A 23,114-nucleotide genomic window follows, 5' to 3' on the forward strand; every position below is an offset into this window, starting at 1 on the left:
AGAGAGAGAGAGAGAGAGAGAGAGAGAGAGAGAGAGAGAGAGAGAGAGAGAGAGAGAGAATGGGACAGGTGTTAAGATTCTTTTCTTCCTTTTTCAAACCAGCCTGCTGGTCTATATATTGACACATGGACAAAACAGAGCAGTACCACTGGAGATCGAGGGGGTAGTGTAGAATAGGTCAAACGAGATACGACCGTAGGACATGACAAAGACAATTTAAAAATGGCTGAATGGAAAGAGCGGTATTTTCTCGAGTAGGTCTGTACCTAGAATAAGACATTAATCCTGAGTACACAATCACAGTATGACTGCAGATTTGTGAGTAAGTGATGGAGCAGTGTGTCACCTTCATGTTGCCCTCTGCAGAGCCGGTGACGAAGAAGTCCTCGAAGGCATCCAGTGCGAGGGCCTTGATGGCTGAGTCATGGGCCTGGAAAGTGTGGAGCAGCTGCCTCTGGCGGATGTCAAACACGCACACAAAGCCCTTTCTGCCTCCAGTGATGAGCAGCTGCTGTTTCGCAGCATACTGCAGCACAGTGGCCCCGTTCTCATGGCAGGGGAACGCTGAAGGGGTGGGCGGGAAGAAATGTGCAATTGGGTCACAAAACAAATTAGAGTACAGGGAAAATCATTATATTAGGCTGGGTGAAGGATTTGGGATATCTTACCATGGACCATGGTATTGCTAGGTGAAATCAGAGTATCCCACAGGCAAACATTTCTGTGGACAAAGTAAACCAAGGATAACATTAGTCAGCTGATACTGACAGAGACATATTAGTGTTGGCCTGATAGAGGTGTTCTTCAGTACAGATGCTGACCTGTTGTCATTGGACTGTCCTGCTGTGGCGATGAGGCTTGAGGACGTGATGAAGGCAAAATCACCGCAGGTCTTAGTGTGGCACTGCCAACTCTATCAGCAGGAACGGCACAAAGAAAACAAACAGTACGTGTCAATTTTAATGACTCGTGTTTTGTTTTTGACTAAAGATGTGCATGTGTGTGTTGGAGTGGTGATTGAGGAGGTGTGGGAGGTGGGAGGGAACCTCACCAGGTAGGGTTTGGGGTTGGAGGACGTCTGATTGACCTGCCAGAGACTGAGGAAGCCCTCTCCGTCAGCAACTCCACACTACAAGAGGAGAGCAGAGCAATCAAAACAATCACACTGAATAGACAAAACACAGACACCGCGGTTTGTGTATGTGTACGAGAGTGTGTACCTTATTGCCCTGGGAGTTGAAGTAGAGCCGGGTGACTCTGGCATTGCCTGCTTGTCTGAAGCAAATAAGCTGCTGAGGTCTGTTCCATTCAAACATTCTCACACTCCCGTCCTGAGCCCCTGTCATGTCTAAAGCACACACACACACACACACACACACACACACAGAAAGAGAAGTAGGACAAAGACAGGGTGAGGAGAAGGGAGATAGGGAGAAATTAACCAAAAAAAATCTAAATTAAAATGTATATTAATGATGACCTCTTGTGCACAAGCTCCAGTGTAGCCACTTACAATACTGATATATGGGATGGGATGTCATTCGCTTCACATTGTTTAGATTCCTCTTCATTATCTGAAAAACAATAAAGACATCAATCTAGATTATGAAGTACAATGTGTGCAAGATGAATTATAGTTTTTAGTTGAAAAAAAACTTTTATTTGTGTTCTGTCGGCTTATTATTCAGCATGACAAATACAATTGTCTCTTGAATGCCTGCTGTTTATGGTCTGGCACCTGGTCGCTACCTTTTTATAAAGCCCCGACCTCACCTGAGCGCTGTGGTGGAACACGCCCATAAACATCCCGAACACAGATAATAAAATAACACAGGCAGAAGGCTGAGTCCCAGGAGAAATATATACAGCCACACACACACGTGATGATTGAGAGGGATTAACTCTGCACAAGTCTTTACATTGTTTTTTAGGAAAATCCTACACAGTAACTGAGGCAGACAAAAACTGCAGGATGTTCCCATAAATATTTGATGCAACTGAGTTTTCAATGTCAACAATATTTACCGTTGTATCAATATTTCTGTTATGATTTACCAGTCTAATTTGTTATTATACTTACATTTATCTGTCAGGAGAAATAAACAATGTCTTACTCGGGTGTCTAATGGTATCAGACACTTCAATTTAATGCTTCTTAGGATCTTTCAAGATAATGTGAGACAGATTTTTGAACAAATCATCTTCTTATATATATACCATGCAGAGGTAGGTTTTATATAGTAATACAATTTTTTAGAGTGAGTTAGGTTAATTTACATTTTGCCAACAGGTAAATGCAAATATAGAGTGAAAGGACAGTATTAGGTTCAGTGGTAGATTTGTAACATCAGAAATGTGGAATTTAATGCAGCTTGACTCATTCAGATTTAAGGCTTAATATTTATACAATTGAATTAAAGACATTTTAAGGCATTTTTAAGGACCTGCAGACACCCTGTTACTGTGCAGGTTCTTTACTGCTGAGTAACACAATGCTAGAGACTACAAGGCCATTAATCGGCTGTGATCTTAACTAACCAGCCGCCCCTGCACCCTTACGAAAGCCCCTTCTGTAATCCACTGAACCTGTATGACACTCGCTGTCCTGTCTTGCTCAATGTATCACACCCAGCATTTATCAACATGGCTGGGACATGGAGAACCCTGGCTGCATGTGAGCGTGACGCAAATCTGTACCTTGGGTTGCCGGCTGTGAGACCTGCTGCTATCTGTGTTTATATACGTACATCTCTGCCGTGCAAACACACACACCCCCTCTCTGTATCAGCCTCCATAGACTCAGCAGGCCAGCTGTTTAGTCGACGTGGCTCATTTTGCCTCGACGTTGATAAGAATTAAAAATACAAACTTCTGCTCAAAATGTGCAGGGGGCATGTACTGCAGAATTAATTCAATTCTAAAACAGAAGTTTGTCTCATGTTTACATTTTGGGTTCATAAGTCTTAAACTTTACTAATGCATCTGATGTATGCTACAAAATAAAAAGACTGGAGAGTGACAGCACATGTTTCATGTCGTCTATGGGCTTAAAAACAGAATGTGGAGTCCCCCTACTGGCTAATACTAAGAACTGCATGCCCCTGACCAGCTGTGTTTGTGTGTATCTGTGTTCGTGCTGCACAGACTCGTACCACGCTGGCTCCCATGCTCGTCTGCCCACTGCCGAGCCATGGCATCGATGCAGAGACCGGCATCTGTGGTGGTGCAAAGGGGACAGAGCTCGCCTGGGCGATGTTGGTATGAGAGGAACGATGGTCTATGTCGTCAGAGCTGTAAAACAAAACGTAACCTGTCACTGAGAATGTTCTGGAGAGGCGTTTTAAACATGGATGATGCAGAAAGACTCAATCAGCTATGAACATACAAAACATTTAAGTCAGACAGCTCCTTCTAGGGTGACTGTAAGACTCACCAAGTTACATTTTAGACTTTTTAACCTTCATTGAATAAAATTTTACTATCTGTTTTACAATAATAAATAGCACCATGCCAAATATTGATGCGGAAATAAAAACTTGAAATCATGATTAAAATTGTATCTTTAAAGACAGACAGTCTGAATTTAACCTGCGGGACTCCTTATCAAAGTCGTCCCCTATCCAGGTGTAGGGCTGGACAGACACCAGAGTAGACACGTCCACCTCCTGGACATCATGAGTGGACGCCAACACTATCTCGTTGGAGTTAGCCTGGAAAAGGAGGGAAGCAGGGAGGAGAGAGACATGGAGGGACGAAAGGACAACATCAAAGGTGCACTTGGCAACAGGTTCCTCTAATTTTGCTAGAAAGGAACTGACATGTGTTTGTAAATTCAGAGCAAGACTCCTGGAAAGGATTATGTAATCTGGTACTGTCTCAGACCGTTGTCTCTATTTACCTTTTATTTGGTACAAGATGACATAGTGCTTTCCAGGACACACAATAATTAGGATATATGGACTCATAAGATAAAGTTTGCAGCACTTTTATCACACACACAACTTACCTTATTGATAGCAAATGCCATGATTATGTCAGACTCCTTATGAATGATTTTAGCTTTGCCTCCTGGGTAGCCCAGATCTGCCTCCACCTGGAAAAGCCAAGAAAACCAATACATCAAGTTTCAAGACACATTAAAGCTTCAGTAGGGAGCTCCGGGGCAACTGAGTGAAAATTTGAAATATGAATTTTTAGAGGCGAATCCTTCATAAACACTGTTTATGTCGAGTTCATTTCCTTTCATGAGGAGTAGGGCAGAGAAAATATTAACTTCCAAATTACTTGCTTGGGGCCATCCAGTTGTATGATCACACAGTGCAGCAACTTTCACAAGGTAAATGTAAAGATACACAAATACTGACAGTTTTAACCACTGATTTGAGATTCCACGGTGACAACACCCTCCACAGTTTGCAAGCCTTTCACAGCCCTGACAGTGAGCATGCAAGTTAGTAGGCCTACTGTATGTGCCAACTCTCTTAAGGGGAGCTTTTTGTTTTTTACATTTGGGCCCAGCAGAATCAGTCCAGCTAGACGGGAGAAAGGAGTGAGAAACAGAAGGGGAAACGTGTTATTGGTAAGGATCGGATGTGAGGTTACGTGAGTGGATGCCTAGGTGTCCCGGTGAGAGGGGAAGATTAGATGTTAGATCTAAGCCTGAGAGCCTTGAGTAGATTTAATGCCAGAAAAATTGCCAGAGCAGTCACTATCAGGCCAAGCTGGGGAGGAGACATCAGGAGCTGCGCCCACTTTGGTGCTTCCTCTAAGTGTAACATGCAAACCCTACGCAACGAACACACAATACTTCTTTTAAAGTTTAAAGGAGCTGTATGCAACATTCGGAGCATATCTACGACTCATAGTCATAGTCTCGTACACAGCTCCTTTAACACACTTTCATCCTCTTTAAGCTTGGCTTTACAGTGACTCTCCCAAACAGACAGATGCACAGACAGAGCCAGGGCCTGGGCTGGTACAGTAAATGATACTACCTTATAGGGACTGCTAGCTCCTGCTATGCAGTTTGGGCTTATACGGTCCATATGGTTCTCTACAGACTACACAACACACACACACACACACAGAGGCAATACAAACACAAAACACACCATCACGGCACGACACAAAACACATGCACAAACACAGAAAAATAAAACATGGAATGAAAAGAAAATGTAAAAAGGTTGACAGGATCTTTGATGTAAATAACTCTAAACACAGTCCATGTCATAAGCATGGAGCAACAGTCATGTAGCAGGATGAATGGACATATGAACTATGGATCTGCAGTTTGATTTGAAGTCATGTGGTTGCTCCAGTTAACAAAGACTGAAATTAAAGTTGTAATATTAGGAAACTTAGCATCTGGGACCATAACCCACGGGACTTTTGTCTAAGTCTGTCATGAAAGTGATTACATAATAATGAACAGTTCCAGACATCACAGAAGGCAGTGAACTATCCTGTACTTGACTAAAGATGTCTAAGGAGTCAAAGCAATGATAATGAGTATAACAAAAATATCCACAACAGAGATAAAAGCTCAGTCAGCACTTCTCTGTGTATTACAAGGAAGTGATGGATGGGGAAGACATCTTAAATCTTAAGAGTCTTGCAATGCAAAATACTGTGTGGATTATGTGTAGATTCAGCTTTCCATGCACATGGGTAATCTATTGTGGACATGCTGTGCAAAAACAATTAAAGTTAAATTAAAATATACACTGAATTGGCCCATATATAATGTCCCTGAATACAAAAATGAGCCCCATTTGAAATGCCTGTCACGTGTAAATAAAAAAGAAGAATAAATAATATAACCTTTTACAGTTCATATTACTTTGCTCTGTTTTTAGTCACATACTCAGTCACTGTCTTCTCACATGACATGTTGTTCTGCATGACAGTTTGACTATTACGTATCTCATTAATCACCATCATTAGAGCTGTCATGTGGTTATTAGGTGGTTGTTATGGCCGACTTTGAGCTGCTTTTTTCAGCTGTTGCAAGTTCTCTTCATCTGTCGATCCTGACACCGTACTTTAGCGCGAGTAGCTTGAGTCAGTCAAGATATTTTTGTTTTACAGATCACTTTTAAACCTCTAGTATTCAAATGTGAGACAAAGCTACTTTTGAAGTAGTGAACAAAGTCTTATATTTGGGCCAATACAGTCACTGTGCTAGGGGAAGTGAACAAAAAAAGAAAAACAACAATGTAAAGTGCAAACACTGGTGTAAATATGAACTAACACGGATTGTTAAATATACTAATGGTGGGTTTGATCGTCGTAGCTAATGAAGACTGAACTGAAAACAAACAGATATATTTAAATGCAAGCAGCCTACTGACCTCACTCTGCTTCCTTTTCTTGGTAAAGATGTAACGGATTAAAGTCTCCTGAAGCATTTCCTGTTTGACCAGGAAATGCCAAAGACGTCGGGCTGGAAAGGACTGATGGTTCTTTGTCCTGAGGGGAAAAAAGGGCAAACATAAGTTGGTCACAAGTTGGTGCTTCCACTAAAGGGTCTTAAGTCAGTGGTTTAAATTACTAAATACTATGGCGGTGATGTTGTTAGGTATGCGTCCCTGACAAATTCAAATCTGAAAGGACGCAGTAAACTCACTATCAAACAGCTCAGGGGACGAGCTATTTTTTCCCCAGTAATGCTACACTGCCAACAACACATCTCAGAAATCCTAGAAACAGTGCGACTTCAGTAGTTTTGAAAGTATTTCTGTTGTCACAGAAACTAGAGTGAAACTAATGTTTTGGATGTTATTGTCATAGTGTTGGTGACGTGTCTGTGCTACTGTTCTGGTAGTTCTGCACAGATCTGACACCTGCTTGCCTGCCTGCTCTCTAAAGCTCTGTGGCAGTGATGTTGGCGGTGCAGCACAGAGGTCCCTAGGGACCTAAGTTATGAGGTGGAGGATTTTTTTCTACCTCCCTCACCAGAAGTAAATATGAATGAATATGAATCTAACGTTAGCTGAAATTTAGTTACTTCTGAGTGCCTACTGCTTAGCTTAACTAGTTTGTTTGCTAGTTTCTGTAAGACGTTAATGATACACCCAAATTTAAAACCAATATTTCCTGTCAATTTCTTATCATCGTTGATAAGTAAGTTAGTCATACTGTATATTGGTATAATCTATTGTGAGGAAAATAGATGTTGATGTAAAAATGCTTTTACTTACCCAGCCCCAGAGTGTGGCTAAATTTCAGCATACTGAATATGATTTAATACTTACTTGAAGGGTGTGTTGTCTGGCTCCAGCATGGCTTTGTGTCGGAGTATGGCGGGGCCACCCCCTGCGCTGAGGTCAGTCGGGTAAGTGTTAATGTAGTTGGGAGGCGGGCCGTCAAATTTGTTCATTCTCTCCAGCAAAAGCTGCTCCCAGTTCTCTAAAGTCTTCAACACAGCGTTGCTGAGAGGTGAGGTAACTGGGAGGTCTGTGACACAAACACGCATAGATATACAGCATATATTATAAACAGGGAGCAGCGACAACAAAGAATAGTTTATGTGTGTATATCTATGCAAATTATACTAAAATATTTCAGTCTATCTTACTGCCTATTTGTTTTAAGGATCTGTTTAGTATCAATGCCAGGGTGAGTGTGTACCTGTGAAGTCGAGGCCAGTGAGAGGGAGGAAGTTCTTGACATTGTGATGAGCCAGTTTCACCATGACCAGGCGGATCAGAGCCCAGCTACGCACCACACAGACAGACATGAAGCAAGTTTAAAATCCGAAGCAAAAACTCCAAATTAGGCGGCGGAAATAACATCAAAAGGGTGAGCCCTACCTGTAGGAGTTAGGGTCAGAGTGCTCTGTTATCTGAGTGTCAGAAAGGAAAGCGTCATCGTCGTCTTCATCATCCTCTGCGCCGCTTTCGTCTGAGTCACACAGAGCATTGCTGTCTGACAGCGGCAGGAAGGGCTGAGAGGGAGGAAGTTATGATGGACGAGAAAAAGTAAAATGAAAAAGGCAGAAGGGGAGAGACAGATTGAGGAATAACTTTTTAATAACCCGAGGACTATGAATCACTGATCTCATTAGTCGATTCCACATATGAGGAGTTATATGTCTTACTTTGGCCACAAAGTAATCCCACATGCTCAGCTCCGGGGGAATGAACTTCTCCCTGTATGTGGGTCTCTCCGTGGGCACAGGAGGTGGGGTGGCTGGCGTCTCCTTTACAGGGCGTCCAGGAACGAGCATTCTCATGTTGAACCTACGTCTGTATCGATCCACGTCCTCCGCTGGAGGCTGAGGGGGAGCCACTGGAGGGAGGAGAAAAAGAAGAGTTAGTAGCTTTCAAAAACAATGAACTCTGATGTGGTCAATTTGCAGCAGACTGCAGTAGGCTGCGGTTTTGTACAAATGACGAGACTCAGCGTCATTTTAAAGCCAAAAGAAGGTCAAGAAAAAGATCAGAGGGAAGCAAACTGCGGCCACACTCCACACAGAGCACAGCATACCCTACATCCACGATTGTTAACTATTACAATTAACCTTAATGCTGCCTAAAATGCAGTTCCTGTCTACAACCTTAAGCTCTATGACTTCGATGAGTCATAGCACACAAGGGAGAATCGATACACTTGGAAAAGAAAGATACAAATGCACACAATACAAATGTTCAGGATGGAAACACAGGGCAAGACACACTGGGCTGCGCACAAACCTGCCCCATTATCCTGGGTGACTATCTCTGGCATCGCACCAGACAAAACAAGACAAGACACAAACCAGAGTAGACAGTGCAGTTAGACACACAGATACTACACAGACCATTACATAATTGAATCAGTGTATATTTGATGTAGTGCGTGGCACAAAGTACACACAGAAAACACATCAAACAATGGCAAATTTGTTGAGCAGTCATGGGTTAAGCTTTTTTTTCGTATCCACAGCACTTGAGGGAGGCAAACACGATGAGTTGGTGACTGTAACATGTTTATTTTGTTTTTAAAATGTGTGTTAATCGGAACATGATAGAGAAGCGTTGATGTGTAACATTTGTATATGGCTGTGCATTTGAGACATGCATGTATCTTTGCAGGGGCACTCAAAAGGGCAGTTTTTTTCTAACTGATTCCTGTCAACAGGCTGGCATTTACGATCCCCCTACCCAGCTCTTCAAAAGGCTCATGGCTGTGCTGAGAGCTATCTCAGACTCTACAGTGATATTGAGTCTAAATGCCAGCCCATATCTTCCTCCCCCACAAACACAATGTGAGCACAGATTACTTTGGCCTAATGAATATGAATGAACAGTGTCAAGTTCAGTCAACAGACTTATACAGCACAGCTACTGAGGAAATGGCTTCATTTGTACAAATCTAAAAAAGCTGATGCAGACTAACAGCTGAATCAAGTCACACAAGAGCTACAGTCAATCTATGAGGTTGTTATTACCTCAACTACAAACTACTGATGTACAGTGCAGCCTGACTTATGGTAGGGCGCGCCACACTTTTGATAAGTGTCGCTTGACAGAAATTAAACAGTTGCACGCCGTTTTTATGTTTCAGCATGATAACCAGAAACCTCCTTTATGGTCCAAGTTAATTTCTGTCATGTTTAGTGAAGCATAATCTGCATAAACAGCTGTTTAAATCACACAAATATCCCGCTGTATATGTGCTTTTAACTTCACCGTACCAGTCTGTCTGTGAGCAGCAGATTCCCCTCACTCACTACGCTGAGGTGAGAAATAAAATTAATGAATCAAGAAGTACAAACACTGTTGATGTCTTCCTGTGGAGCTGGCAAGGAAAATATTTTTTGTCTGCTGTCAGTCAGCCTGGTGAAGGTAGTTTGGCCCGCAGCTGGCCTCTTAAATCCACAGGAGCTGCTGCTGACAGACAGCAGAGTCTGTGTGGTGTGAAAACTACCATCTACACGACAGCGCTGATAAAACTACCTAATCACATTGTGCTACAAAATATGATGTGTCTGCAACAACAAAATTCTCCAGTTGTGTGCGACACGAAAGGAAAGTCAAGCGACACTTTTTCTGCTAGAAATCATTTCTGCTGAGTGACAAACATCTCGAGCGCCCAGCCATAAATCAGGCTCACCTCTGGTCCATTCACATTCTTAACTGTCTTTTTACACATTAAGTGCTACAAAAGGGACAAAACAGAACTAGCTGTGCACTTCCAGCTCTACAGTAGTATTCACTGTCTCAAGGTGTACCTGGTTTAGTCTCAGATTCAGAATTAGTCTGAGAGGGCTGCTCAGCCTTGGCCTCTGAACACTCCTTGCTAGGCCCAGCTGTTGCTTCAGTTGCACAATAGGAATGACACAATGAGATGAGCATGGGAGACGTTACAAAACATACATGCAATGCAATCCACCACACACTCACACACACACACATTCACACACACACAGCTGTTGGCTTATCATAACACTGAACACAGATGACAATGTCTTCATAGCACTAGTGAGCTTTTGTTGTTTGCTATGGGCATTCAGTAGTAGCTGCACACGAGAGATAGAGAAGGGGGTGAGTCAAGCACTCTGCAACAATGCAAACCTGTACAATTACCATGCACTGCAATCCTGCAAACCAGCACTGCAATCCACCAGCCCAGTTACTCACAGCTGGCCTCAGTTGCTGGTGCCACAGTGCCCAACCCCTCTCCCCTTGAAACGGGAGGAAGGGGTCGTTTGGGGCGCTGCGTTTCAGTGGGGATGGGAGTGGGGTTTTGGGTGAGGCTGCTCTGCTCAGGTCTTCCTGTCTCTTGAGATTCCTCTGGCCTGGCTGCCTCAAAATCAGCTGGCACTGGGACACAGGGGCAGAGGGCACACTCACACAAGACACGACACAGCAGCAGCAGCAGCATCTTAGGAGCATCAACAGGACAGGACTAGGTGTATGTCTATGTTAGTATTTAGACAGGCCTGAGGGATGGAAGCAGTGCCTCAGATCAGAGATAGGTCAGGATGTAGAGAGTCAGATACAGCAGAAGAGGACAACGGTGAGAAAAGACTATAGGGACAGATTATGGAGACCAGGGAGGAAGACAAAAGACAACAATGATGGTGAGGATGGAAATAAAAGTCAGTAATCAAACTACAAAATAATAATTCTACCTGGTGGGGCTTCGGGCCTCTTTGGCTTAATAATGACTTTGGCCCCTCCCCCAAAGACTGCGGCCCACATGCGGTTGTTGAGGGGATGTGCTGCCAGGCGGAAGAGTTCATTGCTGCTGTGTATGCCCAGGCCGTGAATGAGCAGAGAAAGATAAACCGCTATGACCCCTTCACACAGCAGCACGTTGAGCTTCGGCTGGTCCTCCTCTCTGGCAGACGTCAACAGAGAAATCAGGGACGACACACCTGCAGAGAGAGGACACACGTACGCACAACATGGTATTTGCTTATGAGATTAACCTGGAAACAAAAAAAACAAACAAACTTCCACATCAGAATAAAACGCTATCTCTGAAAAATACAGAGTCCATTTATGAAACATTTGCATGATGCCGTGATCGGTCTCTGTCTTTCCATTTCCTTCCCAGAGGCCATGAAGCTCCTATTATAGAACACCATCTGCCTCTCTGCATAAACACAGACTGCCTGCTTTGCTCTGCTCTTCCTCTCCCTCTGCTTTTCATATTCTCTCTGACTCATGTCTTTGATGCTCTCACATATGCCATTTTCCCTTTCTATGCATTCTGTGAGGATTCTGGATCAGGATCAGATTCAGCTTCAATCTCATTAAAACAAGTCTTGAGAGCATTACAACCAACATGTTAATGAAGAGCCTTCCCCTGATAGCAAAGTTGTCCTTTTAAGATTTTTTTTCAGCCTTAAGTAAATAGTCTAACTCAATCTAAACACACAGGAGCAAGTGGTTGGTAAGGCAGGAGCTTTGTTACCTGGCCACTGTGCAGGAGCGGAGTTGGGAGTTATATGTTCTTCAATGCTTTCTGTGCGGAGTCGTTTCCTCTCACTGAGCAACAGGCCCTGGTACACCATCCCTGTAAACTGGTTGGTCTCTGCCTGGCTGCTGCAAAGCCAACAACAGAGAGGGAAACCGTAAGTCACAACCAACTTACTTTCCTAGAATATAATGAGAAGATAAATACCAGTTTCTTGTTTGTGCTTTCTGTCTGATCTAGGGTCAAGTTATGGTTAGCTAAGCTTAGCATCAAGAAGAAGTCTCTCAAAATCTGCTCTTAATAGCTACTTTAACTTACAGTGATGCTGTCTGGGAGAAGAAAAAAGCAGAAGTGAGAAAGGAACTGGGAGACTGAATAGCAACACTATCACACACCATAAAAAGCACCAGTGGTGTTGTAAAGACTTTTTTCGCTTTCAGAAAGGCAAATAAAACCTCGCAGAGACTGTTGGGTGTGTTGCACTGCACTGCAGAGGCGCTGTTACCTGTAGCTGTGGCTGTCACACAGTGCTTGATAGACGCAGGCAGACAGAGATGCTGCGAGTGTGTGCAGAGCGTTCACCTGAGGATGAAAGACCGACACATTTGTCTTATTCATCTTCGAAATTAATGACTTCAAATTACTGTGAGAAAGGCTGCAGACTCTAAAGTTAGATTCTTATTTGAGTTCTCACTCGATCATCCATGATGTCAGGATGCGGCGGGACCTCCATGAGGGTAATGGTGTGGAGGATGTCGTGAATGTGGTTGCTGAGGTGGAGAACGGGATTGGCTATGACTGTCTTGGTGGGGGCGATGCAAGCTGACAGCAGAGGCAGTGTAGTAGGCAGAGGCAGAGGAGACTGCAGCTGCTTTACTGTGGTCTCCTACAGGGCGAAACAGGAAAATGAAGATTTAGTTTCAATCAATCCAGTAACAGTACATAACATGAGTGTGTATGAGTGTGTGTGTGTGTGTGTGTGTGTGTGTGTGTGTGTGTGTGTGTGTGTGTGTGTGTGTGTACCTGCTGGCTCTCCTGCAGTAGAAATAGAAGCTCCATGCGAACAGAGGTGACGCCTCCTCCCTTGGCTCCATGAAGGCTACAGTAGGACAGAAACACCCTCAGCAGGGCCTGGTTCTTCCTCAGCCACGCCTTGCGCCTCTCAGAGTGCTGCTGCTTGGCTTGAAGACGTCGTCGCTCCATCTGGTGACGCTCGTAAGCCCCAGCCTCTGTACGATCCAGGATGTCGTCTGATATGTCCACTGATGATGTGCGCTCTTTCCAGCGTTCCACTTCTGACTCTTCCTCCTTACCCTCCACCTTTGTGTTAACAGAATTCACCATGGTCAACCAGAGGGAATGAAAAACACTTTATCAAGAGATGCACAAGCGAAAATAGAGTTACATCAAACATTATCAAAGTGTACCTTGTAGTTGCAGATCTTATGCATGGCTGCTATCTCCTTCTCCAGCCAACTGTAGAGCTGAAAGCGGAGCTTCCCTCCATCCACCTCAAAGCCTGTGGCCAGCGTACGCAGCTCTGTCATCAGGATCTTCAGACAGGCACGGAACTTCAGCTGCTCTGCTATCACGTCCACCTCTGACTCACCCTGAAATATTTAAGAGTAAGTTAAAGCAAAAAGGGCCGCACTTTGAAGACTCGCTGACCTTACAGAAGCAGTTCAGAGTGTTCAGGGCTGTCCACATTGACAATTCAACTCTACACTTTCTGCAGGCTTCCAGAAATCAATTACGGGGTCAAGACCTCAGTACTGGTCATATCTATGGCAACGATTGAGGTCTTACAGCAGTCTCATATTTTTATAATACATTTTAAACCATCTTAGAACAGTGTCATTCCAGTTTAGCTACTTCTCTCTGCCGACTGGGGGATAAAACAAGTTTGATAAAGAATCATAATAAAGTTTGTGTTGATAATGATGCTTAACTTTGGACATGTTTTCTCAGCATGACTTGACTGAACAGCCCATCACAGCCCATCACACATCAGAAATAAACAAGACAACAGCCCATCAGTCTGCTGCCCCTGCTCTGTGTCACTGCAGGAGGGCAGGGCTGAACTCCACATGCAGAGTGGACAGCAGCGCAACTTCAGAGCAGAGCCCAAAGCAGAGGCAATTAAACAGTCAAGTCAAAAAGTGACCACAGGCAGATTAATACGGTCTGGAAAATATGCAGTCAGTTGGTGCCAGCCAAGATGGGAAACCAATCAAATTGAGAGTTATGGTTGTAACTCTGGTTCTATGATTTCTTAATGAGGCAAAGACCTCAGTTTCATATGCTTCTGCGTTGGAAAGCTGTGCCACTGGCGTAGGTATGTAGTTACTGATGCCTATGTGGTTACCACAGCAACAAATGCAGATAGATTTGTAATATATGGAATAAATTATTATGATAATATTTTTAGCCATATTGTCCAGCCCTACTTTTTGTCTGAGATTTTAAATCCAAATTAGTTTTTTATTTTGTTTCTGGTTGTGAATCACGTAATGTCCAGTTAACTCAGCACAGGAACTGTCCCAGGTAGCATCTGTCGTCACATAACATTTAAGTGACAAAATGATCTGTGTGTTTGTTGTCCTGTTTAAGGAGAGACGGTATAAGTTTGTGAATTAAAACTGAACTTTGAACTTTTTCTGATGGATACTAGTTATATAATTCCAACCTGTGAGTCCTCTCTCTGCAGTTTAGAGCCACCACTCTCCTCGTCTGTTTTCTTCATGGTCAGACCATCACCATCCTCATCTTCATCTGCATCATCTTCCTTGTCCTGTCCCCAGTCCAGCTTCAGCTCGTCTTCTTCCACTTTGACCAAAGGCTGGCTCCAGTCCAACCCGCCAGCACTATCATTCCCTCCCCAGGCAGGAGGTGCTGGAGAGCCCCAGTCCATGGCTCCCTGGGTGCCATTCTCCAGAGGTTGGCTCGAGTTTAGGTTGGCCTTGGACGAAGCTTTGCTGAGAGGTGAGGAGCCAGATTTCCTGGTGACTTTGGGGATCTTGGAGAGCACTTCCAGAGCCAGAACTGGGCAGCCCACCTACAGAAGATTTAGATATGATTAAAACCTTTTACACTTACTATGTAACATTCACGTTTGCTTTTGTAGTGAACATTTTGTCCCTAGAAGAGGCAGATACAGCAATAGGTCCCAACAAGCTGGACTGGAGTGAGTGGTCATATTATTGATGAGCCCACCTTGAAGTGTGCATTGGCAGTGGTGAAGAACAGTTTTCGTTCTATGAGGTTGATCTCAACTGCGCTGCTCTTCTCAGCAGTGAGGCCCACAGTGGTTGCTGTGCCCTCTGGATTTGCAAAGTGCCGACGGATGATCAAAGGATGTGTCCTCAGGTAGTTATAGAAACTAAACACCACAGGGTTGCAAGCTTTCACCATCACATCTAACACGGAGGGATGACGAAAAGAGAGAGGAGAGAGCAAAAAGCCTTTAAGCGTAGCACACTGTGCAGACAATGAGCAGAGGTTTCACAGGTTTTAGGGGATCTTGCCATGTACTACAGAAACGTCTGCAACCAACTCACCAGGGTTCTCGTCATCCTCTTTGGGGATTCGTTCCAACAGTGTGTCCAGGGCTCGGGTGTAATCCTTCATGATCCAGTAAGCTATGCTGCGGAGGAATGGGTCAGGGTGCAGTCTGGAACAGTGGTAACCACTTCCGTCCCTGTTGCAGCCCAGGACCTTCTCGTGAAGGAGGCCTTGGCAAGTGGATGAATTCTCAAAGTCAGCCTCATACAGCCTTGCTACTATCATGGCTAACTGGATATCCTCCATCTTCTCCATCAATACCTGCATAACATGGTACAGCAGAGGAGAGGGTTAAAATTAGGTTTGCATTTGAGTGCAGAGATTTAAGGAATTTGAGGCAGTAATTTACACCATGACTAATACACGGAGCTGAAGCATACAGAGCTTCTACAGAGCTTCTATTTCCTTTTCTTTGGCTATCTGTATATTTTGACTACACAGTATGAAAACTCAGACCAAGGAAAACTGCAGCCTTTTTATGCCTCTTATCTGTGTAATTTAGACTTTTCTCAAGTGATTTAAAGGCTGCAGAATAGCAGTGGCAATAACGGCTCTTCAAGCAAGAGAAATCTGCACCTTCAGTGATTCCGTGATTTGACTGTCATACAGACCCACCATCACAAACTACATTCTATTTCCATACAACAAGGCTTTGCCAAGTGTCCACTGTGAGGGAAATGACAAAGACGTGTTGGAGCAGACTCAACAGTAATAAGCTGCGCATCTTGTTCACACCTCTATGGCGTCTTTGAGTGATCCGGCCAGTAGGAAAAAGGCGGCGGACTGTTCAAAGCGCTGCTTGCCCAGCAGGGAGAAAGCGTTTTTCAGAGCAGCCTTTCGCCAGCGGTCTTCACTGAAGTTGTTCTTGAAGAACTGAGTCATCTTCTCATCATGCTGAGACCTGGGAAAACAAAAACCACACAGCTCAGTGTCCCATGAAGGTTTTATGAGCAACTTAATTAAAACTGAACAGTAACTCAATTCAAGATAATTATGTGCTAAGAAGCAATGTCCTACCTGAAGAGCCCCCATAGGACAGCTTTCTTCTTCATGGCCAAGTAGAAGAGAGCAGCATCTAAAGGGTCGTTGTGTCTCTGGAACGCAGCTTTGCCTAACTGATTACACACAAACGTCACAGTTACTAAATCAGTAATCCCAGTTGTCGCTTATTTGATGGCATCATGTTAAGAGCACTTCATAGACAACACGGAATCAACACACTTACTGCAGATTGTCACACATGGCTGTACCACCAATGTTCTTATTTAGCTAGCTATTACAGGTATAATATGGAGGATTGTCGGTTACTGTTCGTTCACAAGCTCTCACTTAGCGTTTCACCTCGCTATATCTGCATTTTTTGTTGGCACTGTGTCTCTTGAATGCCTGCTGCTTATGGTCTAGCATCTGGTGGCTACCTTCTTATAAAGCCCTGACCTCAGCCCTGATCTTTTTCTGTGATTTGTCATTGTTTTCTATAGGTTTCACTTTTTTCCCTCACAGCCTACGAGTTAAGATAGGTTTATCAATATATTTATATTATTTTTTCTGGGTATCTCATCTCATGTCACTCTGTGTTTTTTATTCATGTGTTATTTTTCAATATTGTCTATTTGTTCCTCGTGTCATGCCATTATTTAGGTCATGTGATGGCCTATTGGTTCCTGCTGCTATATAGGTGGGGCCATACCTGTGTTGTGTGTTTTCAAAGCCCTGACAAAGACCTGCAGCAGTCAAAACATGTTGACTCTTTTAATGATTTAGCTACTATAATAAAAGCTTTTTAATATTTTCTTCCTCGTTTTCTAAATTTTTTGGAGTGCCTTCATTGTCTTCCTGTCAATCCTGTTGTTTCCCTTTCTCCACGAGCATCTGACACAAGGTTTTGATCTACATTTGTATAGACAGAGCAACCAGTCGTCTCTCTTGGTTGCTGTCACACGCCTTTGAATTTTGCAGTCAGTACAGGTTTGGTGGCTGAACTACAGAAGGTGCACAAATGACAGGAACACCTGACCTGACCTGTTTTGTTGAGACATGCTGGTTAACTATGGTCTTTCCAGAAGGAAGCTAGTGGAAATATTTGGCAGGCGTCCATGTCTTTAGAATCCAGTAGAACAACACAACAAACTAAAAATAAATGACCTTAGCAAAGCTGGAATTACCAGGTCTCTGACAAAGTATCAGTAAATATTCTAAGCTTTCCAAAGCTGTTTTAAAGGACTGTGTTTTTGTTAACCAACCTTCCCCGAGTGCAGAATGTTCTGCAAGTGGCCTAAAATATCACAGTTAGCTCTGTTGTCCTGTGGAGGAGTCTCATATTTCCTTTTCTTGTTAATTGTTGCATCACTGTCCTAATGTTTAAAACTGTCAACTGAATCTGTCCTGGTACCTTCTCCACCATTTTCCGCAGAGTGTTGATGTTGCGTATCCACCAACCCACTCCGACAGCTCTGAGCTCAGACCACTGTGGGTCGCCTCTCTGCATGGCTGGGATCATGTTGAGCAGCTCCTCTTCTGCCTCCGAGTGGAAGGCCCATGCAAAGTGACATGTTGATAGGCCTGTCACAGGGACAGAGGGAGGGAGGAGAGAGCAATATGTCTGAAGTTAAATGCACTAGAAATCTATATCACATTATGACAAAAGCAATGTTTTATTTATGTGTATACAGCAGCATAATTAGCAGTGTGATTTACCCTGGTGTAGCAGCTGCATGCGGTAGAGGGGGGGCAGAGAGGTGAGCAGGCAGGTATGAAGACGCATGGCCAGCAGGTACCTCAGTCCACACTCATCGAGAGCCTCACCACCTACACAAACACAACACCAGGGAGCTGTCAGCTTCGTAATTGTTATTCCACCAAACACTCTATTAAAACAGCAGCCACAAAGCAAAGACCTTTTAAACCTCCACTATCACTTGAGTTCGTGCATCCTGTCAGAGACTGTGCCTCTTGTCCCTGAACCTTCTTACCCTCTCTGTGCTTACTTAGGTCTGGAACAACCTGCTTATGTCTTCCTCTCAAAAGACTAAATAACAAGGATGGAAAATTGGAGGAAATAGACAAAGATAATGGAAAAAGTGCAGTGTCTGTATATATACAGTTAAAGAAGAACAGTATAATCACTGTTGTTTGTGTTAATGGAGATTTGATGGCTGGAGATTAACTGTATCCATGAACACACACTCATAAAATGATGTTTGTCTTTTATGTCTATAACCTTTGGTCAACTATAATGCCACAGTGTCTCTTCCCAAGGATAACAGCTGATGGACTGGTAGACATTAAGGTGGTCCAACACACCAAATTACCATGCAAGCCCATTCTGCAGGTATGAGTTCATCATGTAGCTTACATACGAAGTGCAAAATACAAAATAGGACAATACCCTTATTCATTTGCAAAGGAAAAATTCCTTTGTCACTTCCGTGTAGAAGATTCTTGTATATGACAGAACTTGAATCAATCAGGTTACAACTCTACACCTAAAAGCCTGGTCACATTGAGTGTGAGCATGAAAATCAGCACTTTAAAATAGCTAAAAAACTAAAATCTAAAAACGTGGTTCCCAAATGGTGGGTCGCAGTCTGAAAGCGAGCCGCGGGTCCATTCTGAATAGACTGCAAGTGACTTGTTCATGCATCAAGTTTATAAAAATCACATTTTATTTTTAAGTACAACAAAATTTTGGCACAAAGCTTTTATTTTCAATTGCCATTTCCTGCAGCAGAGCGAGTGAATAACGGACAGCTACTTAACAGAGACAGCAGACTAGCTTGACGACATGGCCAAACGCAAGTATGACACGAAATGTATTAAACTGTGTGGACCTTGAACTAATGACTAAGGAGAAATCTGGACCTTGTGGCTGGACCCGTTTACCACTGGTCTAAAATGTTGGGGGAAAAAAACAAAACAGTTGAGTCGAAACCAGAACAGAAGGGGTGGTCAGCAAATATTTTTGTTGAGTCACTAAAAGGAATCCTAAGAGGAAGATCTATTTTGCTACTTGAAAAGGTGCATAATGATAACTGGGAGAAGAATTGAGCACCAGATGTAACCTAAAGATATTGTGGATGTGTTACACTATGAAGTGTGTTTATGGTGTTTTTAATAGTGTATTTTAATGTGCTCTTGACTCCAGTTCAAGGAACAGTGTCTATGCCCAGTAGACTTTGGTGCAATAGCTCATATTTCCTCTATGTTATACAGTATACTGCATATATTAGAAATGTGATTGTAATCCTACATGCACAAACACACACACTGACCTGTGTACTGTTGATCAGTGGAGCTGGTGACCTCAGCACTGGTGGTTGCAACAGTATCAGCCAGTGCGACCAGAAACATCTGCTCTAATCTGGTCAGTCCTGGTAAGCTGGAGTGCATGAGGTGACTGGACAAAACCTGGACACATAAAGATAGAAAGAGAGCGACGAGGGACTCAGAATGACAGATTGAAAGATATTAGCAGCCTTAATGTTTGCAAGAATTATACAATACTTAAAGGGAAACTTTGGTATTTTCAACCTGAACCATATTTTCAAATGTTTTTGTGTCTACGTGACTAAAGGGGACACCAATTTTTTTCAAATAAGTCAAGTATTGAGAGACAGCGCTGTAGACAACAGCTGCAAAACGGGCTGCAGCACAGGGTAATAGAGCAGTCAATTTAAGTGCATTAAAAGAACTTGTTTTTGCCACTGACAGGCTCAGACTGTTATTAAAAGTGTCTGACATCATTACAGAAAGGATCCTACAGAGAAATTAAATGTTTTCTTTACCTTTTGCTACATCTGTCTCACTCTAGGACGAGTCTCATTCTGAAATCTTGCAGACTTTTCCACATTGTCAAAATCTGCTATATATTTAGCAGTCATACTGAAAATCTGTTAGGTAACACTGAGTTCGGCTTTCTGCACTCCAGCACAACAAACTCTCACTGGCACGCCTCTCTCCAACTCTGACTAACATTTCAACTGTTGTTTTCAGATTTCAGAACAAGACTTCTCCTTGAGCAAGACTTGGTTACACCTGTGTCTGTATTTTACTGTATTTGCTGTGTTGTATTATTGTATTGCATTATTCCATGCTCACTAATCTTACACTTAATGTTTTAATTCTAAAAGTCTAACCAGCGACAGGGGTTGCACATTAGAAATGGCTAGAAACGTGTATGCATTGCATCTACTTTGTATTTTACATATGAATCAATGTCTTATGCATTTGTCCTTGTCAAATAAACAAGTAAATAAATAAAATAAAAATAGCAAAAAGATGTATGGAGGTATGGAACAAGGTCTCATTTCTCTGAAGGGTCCTTTCCATGATGTTGTCAGACATAACAATCTGAGCCTGTCAGTAGAATGAACAAGCATGTTTAGTGGACATGGCAGTGTAAATTGACTGTGCATAATTGTCCTGAGTAGTTACACTGCAGCTCATTTCACGGCTGCCGGATGCAGCGCTCTCGTACGATGCTGGACCAGTTTCAGATATTGTTGCTCCCATTAGTCACTTTGGCACAAAAACATAGGAAATGGGGTCATGGGTGTAAAATACCAAAGTTTCCCCTTAACACATCTTCCCTGAGAAAAATGTAGTCTGATATTACTACATTCATATCTGCAGATTAGCCTACTATTACCATGTTATGATTGTCATGTTTCTTCCACATTACCCCTTGCTTATTAACCGCTTAATTGCAATACAAGTGTGGATTAAAAATAATATTTATTTCTGGATGTTACCATAAACTGTCTGCACTTATAGTACAGTTTCCCTTTGGTTTTAAATGATATCTCCTTCTACAAATACAGCGATACCTGAGCATGCTCCGGTCCAAAGTAGGTAGGTCCATATTGAGACAGGTTGATAACTCGAGACTTCTTCTCTGGTTTGTCGGTGGCAAAGTTCACAAAATCATCAGTGGTAACTGTTTGCATCTGTCAACACAGGACAAAATGAGTTAACTCATTAGTGGACTACACCTTTAACATCAAAATCAGGGCTCTGTTGTGCTCTACCTACCTGGAAGAGGTCAGCATACTGGTCCTCTGCAGACTTCTGGGACCCCTCACCATCAGACGCCTTTGTTCCCTTAGCAGCCTCTTCCGCTCCCTTGTACGAGGTGTCCAGGTCAGCCAACATGAGGGAATAGAGGGGCAAGGGAGGGATGGAGTTGATCTCTGTGTAGTCTCTGCCCCCATCGCGGCCAGCCACAATGGTGTCTTTTGCTGTGCTGCCAGTCACACTGATGGTTCGGGACAGATGTCTCCTGGCTCCGCCCTCACCTGCCTCCACATCCCTTACAACAGCGACTTCCCCGGCAATACACTTCACCAGGTGAGCTAGGATGGCCTGATATACAGAGCACATGCAACAATGTGGATTAGATGCTGGATCGCCATATATCCCTGTTGATCTATCGGACTGTGTCTGTGGGCATCTGTCATTTAGGTTAGTCTAATCTAGAAAAGGTGGGGCTCACTGTACTCTAGCCACTGCAGATACTTTTGAATAAAAAAATGCAATCTTTAAATGATAATTTCGCATATCTTGGAGTCAGTGAATGACACAAACCCACCTTGGCACGGCGAACCTTTCCCAGGTCCATGAGTTCCAGCAGCTGAGTGGGATGGTACTGGGGTAGAGTCGGAGACAGTGAGTGAGCTGCTTCAAACAGTCCCCCTTCCTGAAGTCCTGCCGGGGCACGAAGCGCCTCATCCACTGCAGCACTCCCTTCAAACACACTCTTAGACCTGGCTCTCCCTTCAAAGACTGAGGAGGTACCTGCGGTTTGACCTCCAGCAATGTCTGCAGATGACAGGTTGCCCTCGTCTCCGTCACCAGGCTTCTTGTCCTGATGCCACTGAGCATACACGTGCATTTCACAGTCCATGCCCACCACCAGGATGCCATCCCTCACCCAGGACAGGGAGACTGGCAGAGATGGCGTGCCGTCAACAGAGGACAGGAGGTCCACGGTCCGAAGCAGGATCCAGCGTGAGCGGATGCCCTGTTTGATACTGCCCCCTAGAGGAAGGGTGATGACAGCCACCCCCTCCTTGCTGCTGGTCGGTTCATTGACCATGCCGGAGATACGGCCGTACATGAGAATGTTGGATCCGACTCCAACAGTGAGGATGTGAGATCCATCCTCCTTTGACAGCCAGTCCAAGTGAACGTAGTGCTTAATGTTGGGGGAGCTGTGGTCTCTGCTCATATACAGGTCAGACCTGGCATGGAGAAAATGATTAACTTATCAGACTCCCACACAGTGGCTGACACAATGTGATATAAACACACAAAGCAGTGCCCTCCTGACCTGCTGTAGACAAAGAGGTTGGAGTCCACACTGACTCTTGGATCCAGGGTCGACGAGGGTCTGGTGAAGTCGTCCAGGTGGAGAGTTTGTTCTAAAACCCACTCTGAGCCACCGGTAGACTCACACTCATATATGGACACATGCATGGAAAAGTCCTCTCTAGAGCCCTGCAGCTGAGGACAAAAGGAGAGCTGTGTCATGGAATATGTCAAATCTGTAGACACTGAACCAGTCAACGAATCATAACATAAATACAATAAAAGTCAATAAATAAAATGCAAGACAAAGTGATGTGGGCTCATGAGAACACCTTATT

The 23,114-nt window shown here is 43.6% G+C and overlaps 1 protein-coding gene across 8 annotated transcripts in view; it reads right to left on the bottom strand.

The window, feature by feature from the left end:
- Positions 1–23,114, bottom strand: part of dmxl2 (Dmx-like 2) — a 44,007-nt gene that overhangs the window by 2,110 nt on the left and 18,783 nt on the right. For 3 of the 8 annotated variants that reach the window (XM_050032601.1, XM_050032515.1, XM_050032432.1), the window contains exons 21-55: positions 22,799–22,971; positions 22,058–22,709; positions 21,502–21,831; positions 21,297–21,416; positions 19,743–19,878; positions 18,169–18,279; positions 17,864–18,033; positions 16,489–16,586; positions 16,207–16,372; positions 15,468–15,732; positions 15,124–15,326; positions 14,597–14,965; positions 13,338–13,520; positions 12,934–13,230; positions 12,605–12,796; positions 12,416–12,492; positions 11,908–12,038; positions 11,120–11,365; positions 10,626–10,808; positions 10,217–10,300; positions 8,102–8,292; positions 7,815–7,948; positions 7,633–7,718; positions 7,257–7,458; positions 6,354–6,471; positions 4,995–5,060; positions 4,007–4,093; positions 3,589–3,710; positions 3,153–3,291; positions 1,514–1,574; positions 1,221–1,348; positions 1,052–1,129; positions 822–913; positions 669–721; positions 347–564 (exon numbers count right to left, since the gene is read on the bottom strand). In XM_050032601.1, the coding sequence (XP_049888558.1) occupies positions 347–564; positions 669–721; positions 822–913; positions 1,052–1,129; positions 1,221–1,348; positions 1,514–1,574; positions 3,153–3,291; positions 3,589–3,710; positions 4,007–4,093; positions 4,995–5,060; positions 6,354–6,471; positions 7,257–7,458; positions 7,633–7,718; positions 7,815–7,948; positions 8,102–8,292; positions 10,217–10,300; positions 10,626–10,808; positions 11,120–11,365; positions 11,908–12,038; positions 12,416–12,492; positions 12,605–12,796; positions 12,934–13,230; positions 13,338–13,520; positions 14,597–14,965; positions 15,124–15,326; positions 15,468–15,732; positions 16,207–16,372; positions 16,489–16,586; positions 17,864–18,033; positions 18,169–18,279; positions 19,743–19,878; positions 21,297–21,416; positions 21,502–21,831; positions 22,058–22,709; positions 22,799–22,971 (5,961 nt within the window). The remainder of the gene's footprint in view (positions 1–346; positions 565–668; positions 722–821; positions 914–1,051; positions 1,130–1,220; positions 1,349–1,513; positions 1,575–3,152; positions 3,292–3,588; positions 3,711–4,006; positions 4,094–4,994; positions 5,061–6,353; positions 6,472–7,256; positions 7,459–7,632; positions 7,719–7,814; positions 7,949–8,101; positions 8,293–10,216; positions 10,301–10,625; positions 10,809–11,119; positions 11,366–11,907; positions 12,039–12,415; positions 12,493–12,604; positions 12,797–12,933; positions 13,231–13,337; positions 13,521–14,596; positions 14,966–15,123; positions 15,327–15,467; positions 15,733–16,206; positions 16,373–16,488; positions 16,587–17,863; positions 18,034–18,168; positions 18,280–19,742; positions 19,879–21,296; positions 21,417–21,501; positions 21,832–22,057; positions 22,710–22,798; positions 22,972–23,114) is intronic. The other 5 variants (XM_050033005.1, XM_050032679.1, XM_050032924.1 and 2 more) reach the window with 3 other exon arrangements.

This window comes from Epinephelus moara, chromosome 1 (assembly GCF_006386435.1).
Source record: "Epinephelus moara isolate mb chromosome 1, YSFRI_EMoa_1.0, whole genome shotgun sequence".
Lineage (NCBI taxonomy): Eukaryota > Metazoa > Chordata > Actinopteri > Perciformes > Serranidae > Epinephelus > Epinephelus moara.